The sequence below is a fragment of the Cygnus atratus genome, chromosome 2, assembly GCF_013377495.2.
Source record: "Cygnus atratus isolate AKBS03 ecotype Queensland, Australia chromosome 2, CAtr_DNAZoo_HiC_assembly, whole genome shotgun sequence".
In the NCBI taxonomy this organism is placed as follows: Eukaryota; Metazoa; Chordata; class Aves; order Anseriformes; family Anatidae; genus Cygnus; species Cygnus atratus.
This window is the reverse complement of record NC_066363.1, coordinates 36,506,503-36,534,407: the sequence shown is the minus strand read 5'-3', so window position 1 is coordinate 36,534,407 and position 27,905 is coordinate 36,506,503. Positions and strand designations below refer to the sequence as shown.

Below are 27,905 nucleotides of genomic sequence, written 5' to 3'. Positions count from 1 at the left end.
GTAGATTAGAGCCATAAACCGGAGTCCTCCAATGTAAAATATTTATCATAATTTAAAAGATTTGCTACATACAAGCCTCTAAACTGACAGAGAAGACTACTGTCTATTTCTTTATGTCTAAAGAAATAAAAATGGACACAAAAGAAACCAAAACATGTTGAGTTTACAAAAATTACCAATGCAACAAATTCTAGGTCCTAACAAGCCACAGCATTATGGAAGAAAATGCAATCTGAGCTACAGTTTCCATTCTCAGCAACAGTCTGACTAAGTCACAGATAAAGTAGAGGACATAGAGAACATGCTTGGAAGAACAAATACAGATTTTTAGGCTAAGATTGAAGACTACGAGAAAGAAAGGATGATGGAATAAAGACATGGGGTCTTTGGACTTGCATTCAAAAGCCATTCTCTATGGGACAGACATACATCAGGTGCTGGTCAACATCATATACTATGAATTTTGGAAGCATAAAAAAAATATATGAACTAGAAAAAATATAAGACCAGAATCAGCCCCAGATATGCACAAGCAACCACTCCAGTTTATGAGCCAGATCCTCTTTGGAGCCAAATGGAATTTCTGTTGGGTTACAGGTGTACCTCCACCTAATACAACTGGGCTCCTCTAGAATAAATAACAGCACCTGAGTCCAGTTATAACAACAGGAGACAAAAGTACTTCTGGTCACGTGGATTTCAATTGTTTAATAGCTTAATCCTCCAAAAGTTGATCTTAAGTCTGAACACCAAAAGGCATATTCCAGAAACCTCCTGTTTTCGATAAAGAGATGTCCCCAAGATAAGAAGGTTAAAATGGGAAAATGGCTGCTACTTCTAACGCTGCCCTCTATCATTCACTGATGAATAAAAACAGAAGACTTCATCAAGTTCTTTAAAGACGAGATAGTGAAAACATGGAAAATATCTAAGTTCTGGCTATAAGTACAGAAAATCTATGAAAGAACAGAACAAATCAAGTGGATATTGGATGTCAGACAGAGAGCAGTGTTAGAAATTATTAAAGTGCCAGCCTGGGACCAAGGAAAGTTCACTTTGGTTTCTTGTTCACCACTGATTTCTTTATTTTCTTTTTTTCTTTTTTCTTTTGTTTCTTTTCTTTCTTTTATTTTCTTTCTTTTCTTTTATTTCTATTTCTTTCTTTTCTTTTTTTCTCTTTTTTTCTGGTTCACCACTGATTTTCTTTATTTCTTTCTTTGGGAAATTTCTCAGCTTCTGTTGGCCTCAGTTCACCAACTGTGAAATAAGGAAAGAAATACTCCCTCACCTTACAGGAATTTTAAAAGGAATTTGGGTAATACAGGAGCAGAAAGTACATAGGTTCCCCTGATACTATGTCTTGAACATTTTATGTAATTAAACATCAGATTTTTTTTTTCTGAATATATAGTTCTTTGCCACAGAAATAAAGAAGAATGATAGTAGTATATAAACATGTCTAAAATAATGTACTATGAATTTACTGAAAGCTAAAATATACTGCAGAAAGTGCTTTAAACAGAGTGAGAAAAATCAGGATGCTTATACTAGACTTTCTCCAGACATGATAATTTGCAGAAAAAGAAATTGAAATGGGAGTTAACTATCAGAAATGTTTTGTAAAGGCAACAGAATTCTAATACACAAAAGAAACATAACTAAAAGTTATTTCCTTTAACTTTCCAAAATCAAGATAAAACAAGAGCTAATAAACATTAGATTTATTTCAAACGAGTTGAACACATTCAAGTACAGGAAGATTTTCATTTTATTTCTCTTTTTTTCTTTTTCAGTTAAAATAAAGTTGTGAACATCCTGTTGAATCAGACATTCACAAATGCTGCAAACACTGATTTTTCTTTTGAAGTATTATGTTTCACTTTTTTCTTGTTCCGTTTAATTATTTCTATTACAGTAGCCCTTAAAAGACTTTAAATCAAGACTCCATTCTTCACAAAATACTTGAAAAAAGAGTTTCCTATCAAGAAAAGTACAAGCCTACAATCCTCTCCCTTGTCTTCAATCTCTCTATCACATGCTTTCTTCTATCTCTTTAGAAGGTATCTATTCATTCATCATCCTTTTTGTGTATGTTTTCCTTGTTTTCTCTAGACTGGGCTAGATTGAGAAATCTTTCCATCCTAATTCCTTTCCATTAATAAAAGTTATGAAATACTGCTTGTGTGCATACTGCCTGTATAACAGAAGTAAAATGAAAGTAATACACTTCCTTAACCACTCTCCTTCCATGAGGCAAGTCAGACTTGTTGTATATGATTGTGACACTACCACTGCAGACGTTGGAGACGTAGCCATGCAGAATATTCAATTTAGACGAAGTGTTTTGAAAAGGGGGAGAATTAGGTTTTCCCCATAGATCAACAAGAACTCCCTTCTACTTCCTCCTAATGGAAAAAGTCCACTGAATTCCATGGCCTTTAATGGATAGTCTGTAATGGCCTCAAAGGGCGGCTGAAAAGATGTTTAGAGACTACAGAAAAGCAGTGCATATGCTCTCATATCAGCCAACTTGAGGTTCTAATTAGAATACAAGAATACTAATCTCAAGACAAAGGAGAGTAAATCCATTATGCCATATCCGGAAAACATCCGGCTTCAACAAGCAGGGACAAACTAAACACAAACACTGGATTGTCCAGCAGCCCTTCGAAGTAAAACCTTTCTAAAATAACTTCCACCTGGTGTACTTTCTAGGCTACTAGAACAGAGTGCTCCAAGAACACTTCATGTCTTTTTGCTTTTTAACAAGCTATTAATGACAAATGAAGAATAACACCCTCCGAAGGATTAATGCAGCCTGGGGCCTAACCAGAAAATCATTATTTCCAAAAAATCCTATTGACAGAAGGGCTGCAGCAACCTTTCAAAGCTGCACCCACATCCGACAACAACAATAAAATGCTGCGCTATTTTTCTTACCTCATAAAGTTGTCATCTCAGCATAACTAAACATCTTAGCTGCCACCCAGCCTGTAAACATCCTTATGTGGGGAAGGTTATCAAATAGGTCATTGAAAAGCAGCTCTCAAATTATCTAGAGTATTATCTAGAGCCCTCAGATTTCCTGAAGCCCTTTCAATCTGGTTTAAAATGTGGTTATATTACAAAGACACAGCTATTCCTTGGCCATTGCGGGTGTCCCTGATTTATTAGCTTCTGCTAATGGATAAAAACTAAGTGTTCAATCTAATCTGACCTTTCAGACATGCTGGCTGTCAGAGTGCCTTTGCTGGTCACCCAGTCCATTTTACTGGGTGTCCCTCTAGGAAAGTGTAGCATTATAAGGAGAGCAGATTTCAGCTCTGAGGAACAAGCTGTAACTCTGTGCCCTTCACAGCTTCCAGTATTAGACGTGGAATAGCAGGCTGCTTATTCTGGGAACAAAACCAAGCACTCTGTGCCAACGGGTATTGTCCCAATCCCCTCCTAGCAGGCACCCTTTCAAAGATGTCCTCAGTCAGACAGGTCCCAGTCAGCACAGTATTTACACTACCTTGAGAACCTTCTTCAGCACCTATTTGCCTTGCCAGCCTCTAGCTCAGTGGCTGCCAGTCCCTCCCACACCTGTTTTCTTGGGGACTACTTCAGTAGTCTAAGCAGATTGCACTGTCCCCTACTCCTCCTCTTACTGCAGATTCACTTTAGAAGTTCTGTGATCAAGCTTCTGCTGACATTAAAATTGATATTACATAAAATATGGATGCTTTGAAGTATTCAAAAATGAAGTGGCAGAGGAAGGTATCTCTAAAGATCAGCTTTCCCCATTTAAAGCAGTGTATTCCCAGATTCTGGGTCCACTTAAAGACTTCTCCCTCCACACAGCCAAGCGTCTGCACCTCATCAGCAAACAATGGAAAAGAATCACGTAGCAGGATCCTGCCCAGTCCACATTTGTTTAACCCTTTGTCACCACTACGCTCTTTTCACCAGGCACCCTCTTCCTGTCTAAAACAGATGCTGGGAGTGCTTGTGCCAGAGACTTAATCTTATTAATAGTTTCTCTGTTTATTGTCAGAGTGACTTGGTTGCACTCTTCTCTCTGGGCCAGCAGGTCAAGGGGTTCAAGTTCCCCACCCATGCTTGGAGTGAATCTCACTGCTGACTGTGCACATTGGGCTTGGGACAGATGGAATATATTGCACTGGTACAAACCCTGGATTTCAGTAAGACATTGAAGTGAAGTCTTCTATCTTCTGCCTACTCCAAATTCATCCCAGGTAGAAATTACTGAACCCTTTGTACATTAAGGTTTCTGGGGGCTTTGTTTTTGTACTACAGAGTAGAGACCTGGTTCTCTGTGCAGCCCTCCCTCCATCCCTGAGGGACTCTAAAAACCTGTATCTGCCTGTCCGTGACTGCTGCACATTACGACACTAGGAGACTACAGAGTGATGCAACATTGCTGTCTAGCACTTGCTTTGTTAAGCACACTTTATTTTTTAAAGATGGGTGAAAGGACAAATCAAAAAAATAAATAAATAAAAGGAAAGAAAGAAAAAAATAGCAAAGTAGAAGTGAACACATTACCTGACAGCTTTGTTTGGATTCTGTGAACTTATAACCTCTGCAGTAAGATGAATTCACTGGGTATGAAAGCCAGACATTGACAGCTGCACTTCACTCCTTTCAAACTAGGGCAAGAAGTCAGCCCATACCCCCTGCCTAGCACCAGCTCCTGAGAAGGGAAAGCTGCAAGGCCGACTCTTCGCTGGTGCCCAGCAGGAAAGCGTGGTCTTCCTTTGTGTCCCTCAGGAAGGATGGTGGGGAAGCACAGCTTCAAATGTCAAGGAGCCACAGGTCCCATGCACTGGAAGTACAGGGGACTGACACACTCACCTTGGAGTAAAGAGATTTACGTTGAGAGAAGGAAAGAACAATGAGACCAAACTTCTTTTCACAAGACAGAGTGATAACTAACCTCAAAAAAGGGGAGAGAAAATGAAGGGAAAAAGGCTGAAAAATGTTTTCTTTGGGCTTTCCCTGGAGCTGTCTCTTCATCTTTGCTAAGTGGAAACTTCAGGAGTTGCTCTCAGCCTTTCACCCATCACTCCCCTGCACTCAGAGAACACAGCAGATGGGCAAGAATGGAAAAGTGCTCATGCTCAAGTGTTTCCAAATGTTTCACAGTCAACGCATTTATCGGTTCTCACCCTCCACCCTATCACCACTCCCTCCACATAAAGTCAGACACTGAGCTCAGGCATCCAGGCGAGAAGGAAGCCTCTTTCTTTCATAGGAACCTGCACGTCCCATTGCAATGTTCCTAATGCATTAGGTCTCGGTCAGGACAACTTGCCAGAAGGCACTGTCAGAGAGGTGCTGAAAGAGATGCAGTTCAAAGATTTCCCAGAGAGCCAAGCCATTCAGTGTGGGAACCAGGCAACAGTACTTTCTGGGCCCATGGACATAGGAAGCTTCAGCTAGACTGAAATGAAGGATTAGCAAAACTATTCTCCCACCGTACCCCCTGCCTTCAATACAAAAACAGCAGTTACTTTCCAATGCACTCTGTGTGCAAAACAAGGCTGAAATATGATATTTAAATTATCCCCAAGGATGCATCTGCTGAAAAGGAAGGCACGAGCCAGATCCTCCCTCGTGCTCGTTCTTTGTCACAGTCTTGAATTTTGGATCATTGTAAGGAGGGAGAAAACACACTAATTCCTAACACTGTAAGTGTTTCAATGAGCACTGCTATCAATCATTTAAGTTCTCACTATTTATTATTATATTTGGATAAGTAAAATTGCCAATATATTTCAACGAAATCAGCCAAAGTCAGCCCGCACAAAAAACAATGGGATTGAATGTGGTCCATTGTCTATTTCTGTGCTGTACAGAAATAGTAAACCAGCGTGAGTGTATGAGAAGCGATCGTGCTCAGAAAGAGCCATAGGACAACGGATGCAGAGCTTATAAATACAGGCTGGAACGCTGCAGTGACACTTTGCTGTTGGCTACTTGAATGGCTAGTTGTGTGGCCTTCTCATTTCAATGCTCTGGGCCTGAATCCAGCCTCACTTCCACTATTCTATCTGCTTTATATGGACACTGCGAAGAGTCATTTGTTTATGTATCAATGCAAGCGTAAAACAGACTTGAGAACCTTTCATTAATTTCATTATTTTCAGAAAGAAAATAACTGCCACAAACTGCTTTACAAAACACACCTTTTTTTTTTTTTCAAAGTAACCCTGTTGTTCTTCATGTTACCAATAAAGGGAATAAAATTAGAATAGCTACTAGTTACCTGAAGGTTTATCTCTCATTTTCAATATCTTTGAAATCCTTACAGACAGAGAAAAATCTTTACATGACCCAACAATTCTCTAAGAAGAGGAAAAAAAAAATTCAAACAAACAAGTCAACAACAATAACAGCAACTAAAAAAAGAATATTTTCTGAGACTGAAATACTGCTTCCATGGAATCAGTGCAAGCATCCTGAACTACCTGCCAAGCCCAGTATTAAACAAAAGTGAGAGAGCAGCAGTAGGCCCCCCGCCACTCTAACATTTTTGGTGCCCATACAGTAGAACAGTGTCTGTGTATCTGTTCCGCGCAGATAGAGATTTTCTTGCAGTCCCATCACTTCTGAGAAGCAGCAACAGCAGCCCAAGCTCCCCACATCAACACTCTGAAATAGTTTGCCTTTCAGGAGCAGCATATTGGCCACTGATTGGGAATGGTGATATAGGGGACATTTCTTTAAAGAAAAGAAAAAAAATACTTTGCAACACTTTCAGTTGAGATTAAAATAATAATAATAATAATAATAAATTAATAACAAAAATCAGCACAGATCTTTCCTCTCTAATTGTCTGCTTCTGGAAAGCACGCATGACAGCAGATCTTCAAGCTGTTCACCCCCAGGGAGGGGAGGAGTGCTTTTGAATGCTGATTGCTTTCTGTGTCCTGTGGAAAGAACACCAGTCACAAAAAAGTCTCGGTGATGCACAGCGTTAGGTTTCAATGAGGCCAAATTGAGAGCCCCATGCCCGAACATGCTCTGCCACAGCAGCCCCAAAAGCTTCTGGGAAAGGGGGACAGCAAAGAAAACAGAGCGGCCAGCTCTGCACAAGGAGCAGTGAGGAAAGCTGCTGTATAGACACATCAGGACAGCTGCTGGGGGAAACGAGTTTTATCCACTCAGGACAGGAGTTGCAGGAAGCCGGGCTCGGTTGCTGATAGCCAGGTGGCTCTGTGCCAAAAAGCAGAATGGCACGGGGGTTGCGTTTCAGGCTCTTGGAGATACAGGGAAAGGGTTGGGGCCCTAGGAAGTTCTTTCTCCAGGACAGAATATAACACAGACAAGAGCTGTTGGCTTGAGCTCTTTCCTCAATGCCAGGAAGACCTCCCAATGTCCTGGAAAATTGTTGTTACAGAGCAAACAATGAGAAAACTGATCCACCGAATGATCTGGGTGCTAACGAAGCCAGTCATTCTACTCCCTCTATATGTAAGCTGTATCATTCTTCTGAAGTTAGATGCAGTGTTTAGGCACATTTGGCACTGTCCACCCCTATCCAGATATTCTGAGGGCTTCAGAACATTTTGTTCAGAAAATAGAGAAAGTGAACACACAGCAATCTGCACCAGCTCAATGTCTGTTTGCTCCACACATAAGGCCTATCTACTGTCAGCAAGCTAAGAGTGTTCATGAATGAAAAGCTGCACATACATCTATTAGTTTTAAGAAAAGGGACTGCAAATAAAGCACCTATTTTCTTATCCTCACATACTCGTGCTGTTGTTGTGCCAAGTATTTTAAATGTCAGCTCCTAAGGATTATCTCAGAGCTGTATGACCAATCCCCAAACTATGCGCATCAGTGGGAATATCAGGGGTTCCACAGTACATCCAAACTCACCCTGAAACACTGCTAATAAAAGTCTGTGGGTTTAGAATTGCTTTTTAAACAAAACATTTATTTTAAATGATAAGAGAATGGCTATTGTAGTGCTAAAAGCTGAGGACAAAATTACTGTATATACTGTAGTTTTTAAATATATCACTCATTTATATTTCTTTAAGAGGAAAAAAAATGGCTGTAGTTGCAATCAGTCTTAATTCATTCTTTATTGCTGCTCTGGTTCTGTGTTATTTGAGCTGGTTTAACTGTTAAAAGCGTTTCAAATGTTCACATGGTCTGCATTAGGTTACAGAATAAAAGTAAGTACAGCCCACCAAATGTAACTTTCTGAAATGTAAACCACATGAATTTGATTTCTTTGTGGTACAACTTTAATTGGGTTCAGAGGTCTTTCGGTCTTACCTGTCTATCTGCTCTCTGATGGCCCAGGCTGATAAAGCTAATACAAAGAATCTGCGAATGTGATCCAAACTGATTACTCTCAGTTACAGTACATGGCTTTATTCTTGACAGTAACAGCCATTTAGTCTAGTTCATTTTGAGGCTGCAAATCTGAACCCTGGAGCCACCATTGAACTGGGAGAAAATATCACAACTTGCAGTAGAAGATCACGTCCTCTTGAAACTCTGCAAAACTAGAGAACTGGAGGGGAACAGAGCATCTAGGAGCAACCTTAAATGTTCATGTATCCTAAAAAACCTGCCTGAATATGTGTACATACGTACACTTTACACTGTCACGTCAAATGTTGAAACAGAGAATGCACCCAGGACACACTACATGTCACAGAAGCAAATGCAAACAGAAATTACAACAAAGCCTGAAATCTTCAGACACTGACCTTCTACTGATTTCAGATTTTATTTTTATTTTGTGATAATACACTGTGTTGCCTTAATGACCATGACTCATCATTTACTCATCAACTCTCCTCTCTGTTGCACCACATTGTGCCATATGCCTTTTTGGAGTGAAACAACATTACTGCCGCTTCCCATCCAGCAAACCACATCACATCTCAGCAACAATAAGGAAGGCACTGCACAATAGGAGTTTGTATTCTCACCTCGTGTCCTGTGACCCAACTTGTAAACAAAGACCTACACCAGCTGGTGGGAGCAGCTCCGCTAGAGTTCAGAATTAAACAGCTCAGAAGAACTGTAGGGAGAAAAGGAGCAACAAAAATACTAAAGTCCCTTCACCTGCATAGCTTGTTTTCTTATTTTTGGAATGCACAGCATGGATTTTGAAAAAAGTAGGATGAAAAGGATACACAGTGCTCATAGTTGCTTGAAGAAAACATCACAGAAAGGAACACTCCGCAGACCCAGTAATAAAATGATATAACCCAATACTGAAAATTACTCAGCTGAAACTTCCACTGCAATTCATAAGTTTCATTCAAGAAAGTAAACCATTAACAAGTAAAAACATTGCAAGTCATCATCTAGTTCAGACGAATTACATTCTCTTATACCCACTGGAAGACAAAAAAAATAAATAAATTCAAAACCAATGTCATAAATTCTTTCAAGTTATTATTTTCCATACTAATGCCCCAAAGCTGTTGTTGCTTTTGTCATTTTTCTCTAGTTCTATTACTGAGCACTGTTCTTCGCTGGTAGAACTGTTCTCTCAAGTAATTTCCACCAGTGAACACACGAGCACTACCAAAAGAAGTCCCTTAATTAGTTCCAGGTTTTTCCAATAAGCAGTGTTGGCAATACAACTTTCAGCTCTCTGTCCATCGTACAAATAACAAGGCAGGGGTGTCTCTATTTTCCTGTTCATATAATGGGCAAGCAGAAGGAGCAAGAAGGAAATGCATACCTCAGTGGTAGGTTTTTATTGTCAACGTGGAATAGTTTTTTGGCTTGAAGTCATTTACACTGTCTTCAAGGGCACATCTTAGCAGCTTCCCAACTTGGTCATAAGGAAAACTGAACATTTCCAAGGACATTTCCTTCAAAACAAAAATTGACTTTTTCCCCTTGAGGTTTAAATTGCTTTTTCTTTTTCTTTCTTTCTTTCTTTCTTTTTTTTCTTTTGTTCTCAGCCCATTTTCTTTTATATATAGGTTTTTCCTTCTCCCTGTATTTATGGGTTCTGCTTGGGTCCAGTATTGTTTCTAGAATTTGCTTTATAGGAGTTAGGGCCCCACAACCCTTCATGTCGCATTAACGTGCAACAGAAAGATCCATGCTAGTAGGCTGTGTACAGAAAAAGACCAGACTGGAAGGGACCCCAGCTCTTCCCACAGAGAAATATAGTTTCACTTGATGGCTTCTGGAATAAACTTTGCTTATTATGTTTTGTATAGATTTTGAATAAATCCTTTGAGTCACAAATTTCTTATTGGAACAATAGAACTATATAGAGGCCAGGGGAAAAGCTGGAAGCAAGTATGAATTTTCTTCCCTGTCATGGAGCCCAGAATCCATATCTTTCTCCACATCCATTTAGTATGGCACATAATGAACTCACTGGCTGCTTTCTTCCAGTTTTCTTTGCTACTTCACGGCAGAAATATTGTTCTGCTTCCTATTTTATTTCCCCACAGGTCACAAACAATTCAAAGACATTCTAGGTCTCCTTCCTCTGTGAGCCTGGGATGGACTACAGAAAAGAAGAAACTAAAACAGACTAAAAAGGAAATTAATTGTAAGGAGGTAAAGTTTTGCACAAGACCCTTCAAATTGGTATACATATTAACTGTCTCCAATTTTACTTGTACTGATCACGTATCTTCAGTACAGACTTAGTTTAATACCTGTGCCATGTAACCTCAGGCAAATGGAACCACTTGAAACAAGCACAACATTTGTACACACTGTGTTTCAATTTGTAGGGTTAAAAAAAAAAAAAAAAAAAGAATGTTACTCTGAGTCCTTACACTTAACAGCACTGGTCAGCCTGGATGCTGTGGTTAATGAACTAGATAAAAGTACTATAAATATAAATCAGAATTCCCCAGGAAATATATACAATTCTCTTAAGACTGTCAAATATGCCAGAGATTTAAATTTCACTCATTTGGAGAATTGTCCACTGAAAACATTTTATTACCTTGCCAAGTTTTTATAGACCCTATCAGAACAGCTGTGATTCACTTCACTTGCAGCAGAGGAAGCTGGTAATAGCTCAAAGATTGCCCCCTTCATTTCATAAACCAATTAGGACCTGGATCCTACAACTGGACTAACACAACTCCCTTCTTTTACTGGCAAAATTCCACTTCATTTATATGAGCTCAGAATAAAGGTCTCTGTTGGCAGAATACAGATGCTCATAACAGTAAATGTTTCTGAAGCACATTCCCTAAATCGTTCCTTCTTCCAAGGAGCGCTCTTCCTGCACTCAAAGTGAACACTTCTCAGTCTACCTGCTGGTTCTGCCTAATCAGCAGTTCCTTGCTGATCTGAGCAGTTTATTACTAAACACTGATAAATATATATATATATATATATATGTGTATGTGATTTATCATGTGGAATTTTTCTAGAAGTTCTCCAAAATGACAGATTGATTTAAATGATTTTTCCCTCTAAATCAAGTGTCATTTCATTTGCTTAAAATAAGTCATTTTGGTAATACCATCATCTTAGATCTATGATTTTGATTTACATTTGTTTGTTTGTTTCAAGTGCATATTTGGCTTGTCCACAAGTATAGCCAAAACAGTATATATGCCTTACATGGGACCATACCATGCCATTGATTTCTAAACTCAACTCATCAATTAATATGGAGGCCTACATTTACAAGTGGTAAAACAGGATCTGTATACTTCATACATAGTCTATAATTTCTGTTTTTTTTTTCCTGCAGGTGCTTTTCTCTGAAGTATTGTCATTGCTTTTCAGCCAAGTACCAGCTTAAAAAAAAAATTAAATTACTAATGCTTTACTGTTTTTACACCCTTTGAAAGTATTCAAAAATATACTGACAAGAGAAACCATGAAAAAAAAGAGGTGGTTTCAGTTCACCACATTGATGCCAATTCCCTTATTGAAACAGATACAACTATAACCTGTTTGTGAGCAGTGACATTTTTATCACAGCTCTTCTCACGTTAAGCTCTTCACTTTCTAGTCACTCATTACAGCCGTTGTGCCATTATGCCAAACATTTAAGCCCTTTCTCTGAAATGACACGGCACGAGGCAGCATCTCTGAAGTCAGTTCTTCCTCTGGAACCTGCAAATTATTCTCTTAAATAAAAAGATAAGAAAACCTTACACCAAACAAGGTCTATATTGTTTGAGTTAGTGTTTTATTGCAGCTTAGTTACCTGTCAAACAGGGCTGACACTTGGATAAAACACATAATGGAACCACGCATCAGGGCATGTTAAGTGCAAACCTGTGATAAAGAGCAGAGCTATGATTCAGCTGTGCAGAACTCTAATGATCATTTCTGTTCTAGCAAAGCTTAATCTGTTGCACCAAACCCACTGCAACTCTGAGATCCTCTTCCATCCGAAAATGATTTTACATCTGTTTCAGTTCAAAGAGTCATATAAATCAGAAGCTCAGGCTATAAATTTTGATGACACCTTTAAAGAAGATTTATACACTGTCTATAATATATATACACACAGTGGAGGTACGTAACAGATACTAACCACTAAAATTAAGCAATCAGTGCTGTATTCTGCAAGTTCTGTATATCATATTTAAGTCCTATTCATGATTTACTCTGAGGTGAGAGCCAAACTATGCCTATGAACGCTGGGCATTTCTGTTCAGACACAGTTATTGGTGCAGTAGGCTTTTTTGACCTTGTTCTCCTATAGTTATTGGGTGGGACAAACCTTCATGATCTATTTCTTGTAAAATGATTATATGAGAGTATTCTGGAGTGTGCCGTCACTACCTGCCTGAAACAACCATCGGGAGTGGGAGTTGGCTAGCTTCTCTTCACAGCAACAGATGACAATACTGAGTCAGTAGCCAGGGAGTCACACAATATCCCTGGCACAGTTGTTGTAGTTGTTGCTGTGAACAAGCAACATTTCTAATAAGCTTAGACCTTTTGCTAAATAGAAAGTATGAGGCATGCAATGCTTCGTTCATTAATAAATTTAAACAACATGTATAACAAGCATGTGACTTTTGGGATAACTGTTGACTTCAAAAGCCAGATAACAAACATACTAAACTTTCTCCTGGTTGACAGGCTATTTATTACATAGCTAATGATCCTCCTTTCAGTCCCCCGAAAGTCATCTTGATATATGTCAGTACTTCCAACCTCTGCTGGACCTTACAGCAAGAAACAGTTTTTGGGAGGACATTGGAGTATGTTGTTTGGGATACAAGAGAGATGTCATTAACAATCACCCCTTTGTGCTGTGTCTCAAACACAGACTGGTGCTGTTTCTTCATTATTTTTTTTTTTTTACCTGACTCAGCAATGTCAGGAGAGACCGAGTCAGCAGATCCTGAACATGTTGATGCAAACAACAGCAGGATAAGCTGATGAGCAGACAGAGCTTCCGAGCATCACACACAGACCAGCACAGTTCAGCATGCAGGTAAACGTGTGGACCAGGGCAGTGGCTGGCTAAAAGGGAAGAAATGGCTAGAAAGGATCCATCCATCAGACTACATTTTCTCTCTCATCACTGTTGACTAGCCTTGAGCTATGAGACAACTTGTTTCTGTGAATGGCTTACTTGTAATGACTTCCAAAGCAATTCACTTGAGCTTCACAATTTTGTGGCTGTTGTGCACATGTTGTGGGATGGGATTCCACATTAAGGTTGACTGAGGTCAGTGTAGGAGAAGGAACTAGAAAAAAATGTGTCTTAGCATAAACAAACTGAATAAAAAGAAGCAGGAGCATTAAATAGGGAACATAGCTCCAACACTGAGTACAAAGACAGAAAAAAATATATACTGAGACAGAATGACACTGTCAGATGTTCTCCCTCCCCACTTTTCCTCTCCTTTCAGTTATCTGGAAGCTGGATGTTCTTACATTTTGCACAACCAAAGCTACAGAATGGGCCTGCTCAAGTAACTGAGAGAACATTCAATACCTCATCTCTCACTGTATTTCTGCTCATCTCACAATATACTGTTGTGCCTCAGTTCAAATACATGAGCTGGAATGGAGGCTTTTATCCCAGGTTTCCTAGGATTATGAACTGGAAATGAAGAAAGATATATGGCAGCATGAGTGGGAAGAGAGAGGAACAAGAAAGAAATGCATAGGTGTTAAAATCAGTGCTGCATGTGGGGACTGCAAGGCTGCCCTCCCATCAGTACCATGATTCTTCAGTACATAAAGGAACCAGAGACATCTCCCAGGTTCCTCTTGTTGCCTTCTCCTACCTGCTTGTATTTCACCAAATGTGGTTGCAATTTTTTCCTTCTGATGCTGTGCCAAAAGACCATCTTATCTTGATTAAAATGCTCTACAACACTTTGAAAACAGATAATCTACATCACATGGTTAATGTTCTATGTCCACTTTGGAGTCTGAGTTCACTGAAACTGGACTCATATCTCCCTCTGCGTTTAGTACAGTGTTAACAACTTGCTGGACTGGTGACAACTGTGAATCCTCCTGTGTTCCCATTCAGCTACAGAGCTGTACCAGTGAGTTTTGAGCTGGAATGATTACTAGTTGTTGTGTCTGCTACTAGCTTGAAAAACAGCAGCAGTTTACTTTCTCCAGAAAAGCTGAGCTGTTAGGCTGCCACCACCTAGAAAGTCTTCGCTGGTCTAAAAAAGGCATCTTACTTAGCAAAAGGCACACTCAGATAAAGCAACTGGTGTACTCTGTTGTCACTAATTTTTCTGACCATAATTTTCATATTCATTGCTGAATGCTCTGCCACTGAAAAGAAATGGAATTATTTTAAAAAAGAGACAAACACAGCTATTGTACACACTAATTCAGAGTCCCATATCTTGAGCTGATTCAGCTTATCTGCCTTTCTATACCTTTGACAAATGTATGTCTTATATCATTTTTTCTCCCTTTCCTCCATATGTCTTACTGCTTTTCCTCTGTGTATCTTATCTCCAAATGATGTGCTATTAATCAGCCAGAGACACCCTTCACTGCTAAGTGTTCCTCAACTGATTTGTCATCAGCACAAGTAGTTACTAGTTACAGCATTCCTCCCACATGCTAAAATCTTAAGGGGGGAGGGACGCAGGATGGCAAGGAGGTTAAGAGACTGCCTCGCCACATAAATACTATCTAGGACCTTTATACCAACCTGCCAGTTTGCTGTAATGATAATGTTGCTGTTTGCTCTCAACCAGGTACATGGTGAGAGGAAAGCGGGACTGCATCCTGTTCTATTTTTTAAGTTATACCCTTCACAGTCTTCCCTTTCTCTGATTAATCTGGCTGGATGCCTGTTCAGTAGTAGCTGAAGCTTAATACCTGAAACAATGTGTGTATATATGGTGTGCCAGTAAGGCTTGCCCAACAGTGCTCATTCTGTCATGTTTTCCCATGCCTTGTGTCAATATCTCATTTAATATGCAATTCCCCAGAGCCAGGGTAAGGGACAGGGAAAAAAAAAAAAAAGAGAGAGAGGCGTGGAGAGAAATAAAGGGAAAATGACATCCCTCAGGAACATCAGCTGCTCTGAACTCACCCACTGCTTCCCATGAAGCAGACTGTGTGGGGGCACAGGTGGTCCCATTCTCCATTACTGGAGCACAGCCTACAAGCAGGGTCTCAATGAAGACTTTCATTGCTGCTCTCTGTTTTCATTGGAGTAAGGCCATCACAAACATTTGCAGGTGGCTTGGCCATAGTCTGACTCTAAAATATTTGTGGTTGTGATAAAAATCAGAATATTGCTACAAGATGGTTCTATATAACCTTTAGGGCTTGATCCTGCTCTTACAGAACTCGGTGCTCCAGTTGCTCTCTGCTGTTTTTATTGCTCATTAAAAAGGCATATGCCCTGGCACAACTCTCCATGGTAAAGACTCATCTACCCTTTGGGGCAACATCAGATGTTTTAGAAAAAGAGGGGGAGCACAACCCAAAACCACTTATGTGAGCACCTCAGAATTTAGGCTTGTTAAAAAGCTGAAATATCTCAATTTTGTAAGGCCAAACCAAAACCACCAAACTTTGCAGAACTTATAAACATTTTCTGAATCCATCTGAATTTATTTTCAATTGCCTAATATCAATACCATTGTCAAGCCCATATTCCTCGTGAATGATTCTTGGATACAATTCTTAGCACGTTTAGAAGGATAAGATGAAGATAAATGGAAATGACAAGATATGTTCCTTGAATAAATAAAACAGGCACCACAGGGAAAAGACCGAAGGAAAAGACGACAAACAACAAGGATGCTCAACACTTTGGCAAGTAGAAGAAGTCCAAAATGCAGCAATTATCTCCTAGGACACGCCATGAAAAAAAACAAAACCTCCTAGGAAGACGGAAGAATGGGGAAGAGAGTATGCTGGAGGTCACACCATAAGCCTCATTCACACACCAGCTCACACAGAGACTAAAATGCTGACAATTGCCTCCCAATAGAGCAGCTTTAGATTCAGACATAGGAAACATTTGTGGGAATCGGTCACATGGGAGAATTAAGATATGTCACGACAAAGTTTCCCAAATGAGGCACTCACCACTGACTAGGAAATAGGCCTTTTTATCCTCAATCCCTCCAGTTCTGGAGATTCTAATCACCATGGCCCCGAACCAACGCAAACCTAAAACCTGACTGGCAGGGTCTTGCAAAACCACATGCAGTTTTTTTCTCATTATACAGAAACAATTGTTTGGAAGCCAAGTACAGTCCCATATAAAGCACCTCACCACTGAGTATTAAAAGTTTGTTATTTGTTGTTGTTGTTGTTTTTAATTAGGATCATAATTACCCCTAAACCTATTAAGTCACAATATGAACAGGAGTTTTATCATCCTTAATCCAAATAATGGAATTAGCTGGTTTTCTTTCTAAAACTAAAAACAAACAAACAAAGAAACAAACAAACAAAAAATGTTTGTTCCTTGCTCCCTCTCAGCCCAACTTCAGACAGAATGGGACATACAGAAGACAACAATTTTCTTGGATTCACAAGTGAACAACATTGCATGTGAATTCTCCATGAACGCTATTCTGTCAATATATAACACATGCAAAGACACACCTATCAGACATGTTTACCTTACCCATGCTGTCAGATTTCTATATTAATAATCAAAGCACAAAACATCAGGAAAAAGGGAAGCAAAGGAGCTTTGCTAGGAGCACAAAACGGGCTGCAGATGAAAACCTTGTTGAATGTGTGGCTGGATAACATTTCTGGAGCAGTCAGTGCCACAGACCATCCCTGCCGCCAGGGTGCTGGGACATGGAGAGCCTGTGGTCTATATTCTGCCCACACCACAGGGAATCAGAAAAAAAGAAACAGCTCAAAAACAACTGTATTTGGAGATTTCAGTGCCAGGGTTTCACTTTTCAGTCTTACTCTGAAGAGACTGCAAGTTGCTCATCAATTATTTAGACAATGACCCGGGCCAGAGACTGATTTTGCACTTATCATATAATGGATGTGACCAAGTTACAAACGACAGATAATGAATCTAGACTGCTGCTTCATTTTCAGTCCACTGATTTATCTTTTTATCCATATGTTTTCGTACATAAAAAAGTGCAAATTCTCAGAGTTGTGTGATGAAAAACTGTACCCTCAAACTGTCCATGTAGTTTCTGGATAGTTAAAAGCAAGTTATCATGATTTATGAAGATCTCATGTCTGCTGGAAGTAACTGATTATACAAAACATGTATGGTTTTGTACACGCGGTTCTCCAAACATGAGTACACAATTGACATTCAAGCCAATACAATAAGTATCCATACTGTCAATCTGTTGGAATAAATACAGATCCATCACAAATTGAGCAACTGTTCACATAGGTCTTTTTGCCAAACTCCATTTATCTTAACAACCTTTTTATTTTGTCTTGTAGCCTTCCTCAGATGTACAGAGTACCTAGGAAATAGCCTAATCCCCCTGAGCACCCAGAACGAAGTGGAAAGATCAGCTTCAGAAATCCTACGTCTGCCTTCCCAGAACGTTTATAGGAACAACTGGAACTTTGAATGTAAGCAGATAAAAACAAAAAATTGGAAGGAGAAAGCAGGACTTTCCTGTAAGTACAGCCCTCTGTCCCTGTTAAACCAAAGTGACAGGTCTGGAGTAGATGGAGTATTCTGGCCATTTCCCCACAGACAGCAATGCATGTTACAGAGTTTCTTGCTTCATGCTAACAGGATCGAGTACAAGCTCCTTAGAAACCACGAGGACAACATCTGGTCCTGCATGCAGCTGCTGAAGCCACAAAAATGGAGAAAGGAAAAAAATGAAGTGGACTTACCCAATCTGTCGATTTGTGGAAGGTGCTTGTGTAATGACAGAACTGGACTGCGGAGATGGCATGGCTTGTTGAATCACAACGCTGGTGTCGTGGTTTGGCATCCGTGTATTGGTCAGCTGGTGAGATCCAGGTCCTGCCATTGCTCCTCCAACTGTGTTATGCATGGAGATATTCTGTGAAAGGAAGGAAAAAGAGCGATAGTGGAGGAAATTAAATATATATATATATATATATGTATATATATATATGTGTGTATATACATATATATATGGTATATATATATATCCCAAATCTTCTTTTTGAGATCTATAGGACTACAATTAGAAATATGAAAGCACCAACAATATGAAAAGTTACTGACTCCTGGCAAATCCCAAATCAACATCTCTTTTTGTAATCAACCACTATAAAGAAATAAAAAAATAACTATTTACTTTTACTGGGCAATATAAATGGAAAAATACCTGCAAGTTGAATAATCACTCTTCTGTGATTGTGATTTGTGATTTATAATGGGGACATTTAACACACATTCTTCTGACTGAACGTGATATATATTTTGTTTAAAAATTACTTTTGTGGTGAGTGCATGGCACTTTGATTTACTCCACAGCTTGTTTACTGTGTACTAGGTCTGCTTAGACTGACAAGCAAATCAAGCTTTATAGGCCTAAAGTAACAAACAGTACATAGCACATCATGAAACAGCCATTTCTATTAGCCTCCATATATTTTGTACAGCAATAATATCCCAGAGGCCTAGAATAATTGCACTGTATTTTCACATATATAACCTCAGCTGCGGGTAACTTGGAGCCCTTCAAAAGTTCTTATGGAAACAAATATCACAGATAATTCATATCCATAAAGTGAACAAGCCACGGGAGCCCAGGATGCTACTTAGGAAGGAACTCTGGAATAAAACTTCTATTGTCCCTATATACACAATACACACTGTTGCTAAACCACAGAGTTTGACTTGGCCTGCATTTAAAAACAAACAAAAATCTCAAGCCAGAGATAACCCATAACGTATACATATGAAAAATACAGTAACCTTAGGAGTATTTTTTCCTATCAGGCATTAATCTGTGGATTGTTAGCAGCAAAAGGAAAATAAACTTTCCATTCCAACCTAATGCTAGTCTAAGGAAAAATAAAGAAAAACACCTTTGCACTCACACTTTGCCACCAAGATTCAGAGAAAACATCTTCTTGACCACTGCGACACTCAAAATTGAAAACTATAATTAAATTTCATTCAAAATTCCAGTTTAGGACCCCATTTGCTTAGGAAACACACAAAACATAGGATAATGATAGAAAAGCTGGTGAGAAAGAAAACTCAAAGCTCTGCTCAAATGTGGAGGACACATAAGCTCGACAACATATAGAATCACAGATATAAACAAAAGATTGGATTGTGAACCAAAATAAGAATAAATTCTTTGGATGACTTTCTCCATGGAAAAGGAGACAATAAATAAAGGGACAATATGGAAGTCTATAGCTGCCATCTCCCTGTCTCCAATTCTTTATTTATTTATTTATTTATTTATTTTTAGATAGAAAAGATAGATAGACAGATTTTAAATAAAAAGGCAGAGGGGCTGCCTACAGCCTCATGGTCAGACTGCTCACCCAGCTGAGTTCTTGTTCTAGTAAATAATTCACATAATATGCATCAGGTCCAGCAGGAGAATAGCCAGTATTCACTTAGAAGCGTGGACTGCAAGAGGAATCCAGATCAAGGACTTTAACCACAACTTTTCGTAGCCCAGTAGTATATTGTTACCATCAGGCAGTAAGAGAGAATAACCTTAGATAAACTGAGTCTTTTCCACAATAAATTCTTCCTGACCTAGCACATTCCTATAAAAGTCCCTTCTCCAATGGATTAGCGTTTTCTGATAAAAAGAAGAGTTCTGTTGAAAAAAATAAATAAATAACCACAGCCAAATCTAGTTCATGATTGAAAATTGGACTGACTTTTTTGATCGTTACACAATTTTGCAAAAACAGGTCTAATATGTATCCAACTCCAAGTAAATATTTTAGCATTATTACTTCCTAGAGCTTATGCCTTATATTAAATGCATGTTAATTAACAACCTATCTATATGTGATATTTACTTGTTTCAGAGTTGACCCTCTTAACTTCTCCTTTACAGTGCCTCCACAATTTCTGAATCCTTCCAAATATTTCTGTATTGCCTATTTGTTTTCAGTAGTATGCTTACTAGAACAAATATTAAATTGCAAAGGAGGTTTACAGGTCTTGTACCTCTGGGTGCATAGGGGATCAACAAAGAAGAAAGGCATCAGTTGCCCACAATGACTTTACCCTGCAGTGCTGCACAGCTGTCCCCTGCCATTGGCAGCATACACCTTCTGCCTGCACACACCTTCCTTCCAAAGAGGGCTGTCTGCATGAAGACAAAGTATTGGTATGAAGCTGTTTAGGATTCAGAAACCCTTCCTCTAGATTACAGACTCCACATCACAGATTTCCAAGAGCCACAAAGCAGTGATCTGCCACACAGGAGGATCTTTACAGGAAACATGGAAGGTGCCATAAGTCAGCGATGTCTGGAAAGGGACAGGATGCAAATCTGAGGTGAACTTTACTTGAGCAGTACCTCAGCATTTTTCCAAATTTTGGCTGGATTTTGGTGGAACATGGAAGGCAGAATTTAAAGATTTAACATCAGATTCTTGTGCTCCTAGGTTCAGTGTTTCCATTTTCTTCTCCTTCTCTTTCCCCTTTTCTCCTATAATTCCAGACCTCTCTAAGGTGTAAAGGGTTTGAGTTATGTGGGTACGAAAAATTTTGATAGCACATAAGACGTTGTCATTGCTAGCATACATGTACAAACTTCTAATGTCATCTCAAAATTTTAACCATTTCCAATACACTTTATCTCTTCAGAAAGTAGGCTGAACTTCGGATGCATGGAAAGCAAAAACAAAGCGAAAACCTCTCAATGCATCCCGATGTCCATTCTTCTCAGTAATGCCACTGCCATTGTTGGGCAGGAACTACACTTAGTATCTACAGAGTTGCCAAGAGAAAGCCTAAGATTTCCCAACAAAATATCTAACTCGGTATGATTCCAACATTCACAAGAAAGGGGTTTGGCAATCTCAGAATAATTTACATTGGTGCGATGCCTGTGAATTTGCAGAGAAGTTCAAGCAAGTTCATACCTAAATGGCAAGACCTGTGCTTTGAAAGATGGCAGAAGGATAATGTACAACATCTCTGACACTAAGCCTATCTGATCCAGCCATATGCATCATGACATGCAGAATGACACTACATCACCAGCACAACAAGGTTAGGCTCGTTGCATGTATGATGCAGATGGTCTTCAGAACTCCTGAAATGGCCTTGCTGCATTGCATATGCTCTTAGAGGAACTGGACATGATACTAAAGAGCTCCTCAGAGACAAGACTTTGGGCTTTTATTTAAAAAGGTAAAATTCGTCAACATTGACTGAAACAGAGACACCCCTACCCCCCATCACCGTTGAATTGTTATTTGACTAGGCTACTTCCAGCTCTACTTTTAAGGAGTTCTGCATGCTCCTCAACCAGGGATCCACAAAAAACATCTCACATTATCTCCCCTTTTTATTCTTCTCCAATGAGACAATGGTTAAGATGAATTCCTACAAGGTGGAGAGCTCCCAGCACACCAGGTAGGAGAAGGAGTCAACAGGAGCCATGATACAGAGCTCTTCCTCTGCCTTAACACTCCTGAGACCTGTCCATACTCTGAGAGAATACGAGACGCAAAATTTTCTCAGAGACCTTGACAACTGTCCTTGAAGAGGTCATATGGGCTTATTTTCACTCACTCTATTACAACTGGACCCAAATATTCACATAGGGAACAGGCCACCCACACGACAGGAGATGTAGAGACAAGCGAGGTATCCACCACCTTCAAGATCCATACATGGGAATTTATTTCCTCTAGGACTAAGTTTCATACCTCACCAAAGTTCCCAGCCACTCCCACTGAAGCAGAAACTAGGATTATGACACTAAAGAGCTTTTCCAGAAATGTTCCCTTTGCTCATGTGCCCGTATTATATTCTCCAACAGTCTTTAGTGTTCAGATTAAAATAATGTTAAAAAATAAATAAAAAAGAGAGAGACATAGCCACAAACTGCTTCAAGGTATTCATTCTCAACCTTTCCAAGTGCAAGAGGAAAGGGAATAGATCATCATCAGCTTAACTTCTCCCCGGTTTCAGAATATTTCTCCTTTGAGCTTCAGTCAAGAGACTTTCAAGAGAACATTTAAGCATTTTCTCCCACATGCAACCATTTAACTGTAGATAGGCAACGCAGTTCTTTTTTTTTTTTAAGGGTAAAAACTTCTTGAAGTCATGCTTCCATGTGCTTGTGGAGAGAATTACACATCACTCCACAAGAACACACACCCTGTTGGCAAGCAGAGCAGAGCAATGACGGCTCTGTAGACACAGGCAAAATACAACCCATGACTCTAGGCAGTCACCATTTCTGCTGAACCCTGGCTCTTCCAGAGAAACTCCCATCCATGCCACATGGCACCACCTGTATCACATGTCCCAGTCTACCGAAGGCAAAGGATGAAGAAAGTGGATCTACTCTTTACTATCCATTGTAACTTTTCTGAGTTTCATACTGTTTTTGTTTTCAAACTGTCAGAGCTGGTTTCTGAACTGAAGCCAGCTTATGTTCTCCTACTATTCTTTTTTAACTGAGGTTTAATGAAAATTGCAAATACCAGTTCTATATAAACTGATGACTCATTCGGGATTGTTCTGAGAGAGCTTTTAGATCAATAGAGCTGTGACCTAAAACCAATTGCACATAAAAACCATTCTGCAGACTATTATATAAATTCTAAAGTCAAAAGGTATTTGCCATTAAAAAATGAGAGAAAAAATCCAGTTTGTCTAAACAAAAACAAAAGCACTTTTTTGCACTTTTCTATTTTCTGAAAGAAAAAAAAAAAAACAACTCTATTTTCCCAAACAGTGATTTTAAATATTTTTCAAATAATTCAAGAGAAAAAAAAAAAAAAAAAAAAACTTTGAAAAAATATTTAAAGATAGAAATCAAATATGTAGCAATATTTTAAAATTGATATAGTAACAACTACATGTGCATTTTTAAGAAGTGTACAGTAGCATCCTGCCTGATTATGGAGATCATAACTCCACAATATAAACATGGGAGGAAGCCAGTGGTGATATACTCCTCCGCTGCACATGCTGCTCACACAATTGAAGAACCTGTTGGCTTAAAAACTTGGAGGACATTACCATAAAGAAAATTATAGGATAAATATGGCAAAGAATAGCATGCCTCAAAAATATTTTAATCATACACTATCTCTACCAAAATTATTGAGCCTCAATGAATTCTGTCCTGACAAAAGACAAAAATCACTTAAAAACAAAAGTTATCAAATCTCCCCCAAAATGGTACTAACCAATTATTTTTCACATTATTCAAATCAATATGCAAGGAAAACACCCTCATACCAGTCCATCACAAGTATTTCATCTACTACTAAACTGCAATAAGCACAAAACTAAGCTCATTGCCCACACAATGCCAGCAAACATAGCAGAGGAACTAGGGAAGAAAACAGAGATTAAAAAATCAGTCAGATTATTAAAACAGTTGAAGGATTATAAGAAGAAAGTGTATTACAAAGATTTAAATTTAACAAAAAAATAAGGGGGGGAGGAGGTCATTATGCAAGAGATGGGAGAAAGTAAACTTGCTGGAGAGTGAAATGCAATACTTTTTTCCTTTTTTAAACTGTAACATCTGTATAGCTTGAAAGAGAAAAAGCACTAAGGCAGGAAAAAGGGCAAAAGAACTGTTGGAAAATGCTGTGTAGTAACATTAAGCACAGGGACAAAGCATTAGGAAGATCTTATTGCAGACTTAGAATCCATTTAACTCCCTTACTTAGTGAGAGGTATGAAGTCACTGAACAAGGCTGACACACAAAAATATAAAGTGATGCCAAAGGATCTATTTCTCAAAACATTTTAAAGGTGGGCAAATGTTCACTTAACAGATACCTGATAAAAATGGCACTCAAAAAAAAGGAAAAAAAAAAGAAAAAGATGGGAGGCATGATATATCCCAGGATACAGAAGGAGTCTTCCCTGCCTTCAAGTCCCTTTCAGCTGCTGCCCCCACACTGCATACAGCCAGCTACCCCCACGATGCTGGGGACTCAAAGGCCAGCAGTGGCGAAAGCAGCTCTGACTTCTTGAACCCCAGGCACTACTGCTCAGTCAAATGTTATCACGCTGATCTCCTTAGGGGTAAAAATTTAAAGAAAAGTTAAACTCTTTACTCAAAAATGACAGGTAATGATAGGCAGATGGGGAAAGAAGGGAAACATTGCTCTCACTGAAATCATAAAGCTTTGAATCTGTACTTATCAGTCTCGGCCACTGGTTTCCAATTTTTTGGATCACAGACCTCTGTCAACCCTCTGAATTTCTCACAGAGCAGCCTTCACTCTTATCATAAATTGTGTAATTAAGGCAAGATGGTTCCACAGACCAGCTGCAGATGACTTAGCACAGCTTTTCGACCACCAGCAGTTCACAGACTAGAGTTTAACCGCTGCCCACATACTGCTTTAGAGCACCGTGACTAGAATATCTTGACAACAAAGATAACAATTCTAAAAGTATCTATGGAGTTAAGCAGCCTATGTACTTTTAAAAAATATATATTTTCAGTATTTTGTAGCATTAGTGGATAATTAATGTTAATTAATAGGCCAGGCTTGTGTACAGGCACTGGCAGAAGCATTGTAAAATTCCATCTTAAATATCTATGCTGGAAAATGCTGGGAAACTTCTTTTTTCTTTTAAGTTAGGATGAATTATTCTTAATGTAGACACGATGGCTGCTACTAAAAAAGCACCAAAAAAACCCTTCATAAATAACATTTTTATTCTTGTTATCCTTATTTCTTTTAGTAGCTGTTATTATGTGATCAGCAAGCCTTTCCAAGATACCCTGAGTGATTCAGATGAAATCTCAGCCTGTTAATCCCCAGCAAACCACATAGTGCTGCTAAAAGTCATGGCACAAGACGCAGGACAGGCTACAAAGTGCTAAGCCAAGTATAAGCCATCTTAAGGCTGCAGCAGTCACCACTATACCTTGAAGCCCGAAGGGCCCATTTAAGCACTACAAATCCTCTCAAGGCCACTGCCTTACGGGTGACGGCCCCGCACAGAGTGACCGCAGCACAACTAACCTCTGATGTGCCTTTCCACTTTAACTCTGCCCCATGGGCAGCAGCACGATTGACTGAAGTAAGGTCACTGAAGTACACAGTTACCTCCTCTGGTCTCTTCCTTGCACCTTCTGAGGGAAATGCGTATGAATTTCTTCCAGGGGCATGTTAAGCCTCCGTGCCTGTCCTCCACTTTGGCTGGTGGTTTAAGCAAATGCTCTGACTCCTCTGGTATTATGAACAAAATGCAGGAGATTTAGAATTTTCAGTCTTTTATCTTAATTTTTGTGGCATGATCTAATTACAGACATTCAGTGGTGCCCTCTAATTACCAGTAGAAATGAATACTGAAAGATGACCCTTGTCTTCCAGGATTCCCTCCCCTCTTCCCCCACTACCCTCCTCATGCCCTCTTCATCACGTCTGTCAAGCCTACACTTCTGACACGAGGCCTTCTTTACATACACAGTAAGTAATATATGGCATGTACCAGAAGTATCCACGATAAACCATTTACTAGAGGAAAGGAAAAAAGTGATCTAAAGGAAATGCAATGAATGTTGTTTGAAGGAGAAAGAAATTTTGGAAGACTGGTCTCACCAGAGTTTGAAAGGAAATAGCTTCTCTGTGGGAAAAGATGACATCAGATTGCATGCTTATGTCTTGAAGTTTCCTACAGATATCTCGCATTTTCCTCAGGGTTGCTTGTTTCATACACAATTACTTGCCCAAGATAGCCATTTAAGCAACATAGCACAAAGAGCTTCTTCTGTTCAAATAAGCGTCAGTAACACTAAGCGTCCATAGCCCAGTTTGGGTCACTCAGGGTGTTTTGCACTGCTAACACTACGCCCCATCCCACTAATTGGGAGGCTGCAAAATAGGCAAAGCACAACTGGCTGTTTGGCTCTACACGGTTTCTGTCATACTTTATGCAAAATCCATAAACTGACAATTTCGTTTCTTCCAAGTTGCCTATTGTGACATTTATAAACAGGAACCTGGCAGCATGTCAATGGTGCAAACTGATTTCCTTTTCTAAATACAATTTTAAAAAGCAAATAAACAAGGTTATGCCTGCTAATGAAACATTATATGCCATGCTGGAGCTAGTTTTTCTCAAATGTATTCTCTAGAGCAGATGGAACACCAATAAACACAAAACAGCAAGCCCTTTTATAAAGAGCATGTTTATAAGAAAATACATTCTCCATAGGACTTTGTCTAAGGAAAAACTGGCTTATATCTGTAATGTTATCTTGGGGACCCAATTATGCTCTCATTAGATTGCTGTAAACAAGAGAGCTTGCCATGAATTTCAAATGGGGAAGGGCAACTAAGAAACTTTAAAAGGAAGAAAGAGGTTTGCTAGTACACTTACTAGGTGTAATTCCTAGAGGCCTCAGTTGAAATCAAGGCCTTATTGTGCTGAAATCTGTATAGACACATTGATGGACTACACTTGCACACAAGCCTTAGAGTCCAGACACAAAGCAAGGAAAGAGGAATGAGGAAAGAGAGAAAGTGATTTGTGCAGCTGAAAATCAGGACTCAATGGAAGGGCTCTTTCCTCCCAGCCCAGTGTCATATCCACTATTTTGCACTGTTTTACCATATCTAATGGTAAATGAACTATGGACTCAGAAAAGAAGGAAAACGTCTTGCTGTTGTTAGGAAAAACAAAAATCAAAAATAGTATTATATGCTCCACTTTGATATTTTTTTCCCAGCATTATCATTTCATTTCTGTAAATCGGAGAATGCACATACAAAGTGAGTACTCAAAGAACCTTCTCAAAGTAGGTGCGTGTCAACTTTTGCAGGACAGGCAATTAGACATCCAAAAGCAGCTGCCAGATCTGGAGGCCAGTCAGAGGGTAGCTGAAAACCTGGCTTTCCTTTCTTTATTGTAAGGAGTTTTGTTTTTAACCATCATGAAACAGAAAGCTGGGGCGGGGGGGGGGAGGGCAATCCTCCAGGAGCTGCTTTAAACAAGCCTTTGATACCACTAACTGAAGGGACTAGGCTTTTCAACATTATTCAAACCATTTATAATCTGTTAATAGCAAATTCACATAGACAGCACTTTGGCATTTAAATTTGTTATATTTTATTTAAAGCTTCTTTGAAATTCTCATCATTGATTTCACTGGCGTAAGTTATTGGCATCATGCATGAGTTACAGCAGTGGCTGCTTGACTGCATTTAATAACCAGAACATTTTTTTAGACAGACCAGTTGGTAAAGGAGAGCAAGGATGGTAGCAACAAAACAACCAGTGATTTTCCATTCAGGCAGTTTCAAGCAGAAAACCAGCAGGCTTAACTTTTCTTCTAAGAAGTCAAGTG

The 27,905-nt window shown here is 39.2% G+C and overlaps 1 protein-coding gene across 9 annotated transcripts in view; it reads right to left on the bottom strand.

Annotated features, from left to right (window-relative positions):
- The window catches only part of CREB5 (cAMP responsive element binding protein 5), a 256,642-nt gene that overhangs the window by 154,660 nt on the left and 74,077 nt on the right, over nucleotides 1–27,905 (bottom strand). For all 9 annotated transcript variants that reach the window (XM_050708802.1, XM_035556391.2, XM_050708803.1 and 6 more), the window contains one exon: nucleotides 18,280–18,452. In XM_050708802.1, the coding sequence (XP_050564759.1) occupies nucleotides 18,280–18,452 (173 nt within the window). The remainder of the gene's footprint in view (nucleotides 1–18,279; nucleotides 18,453–27,905) is intronic.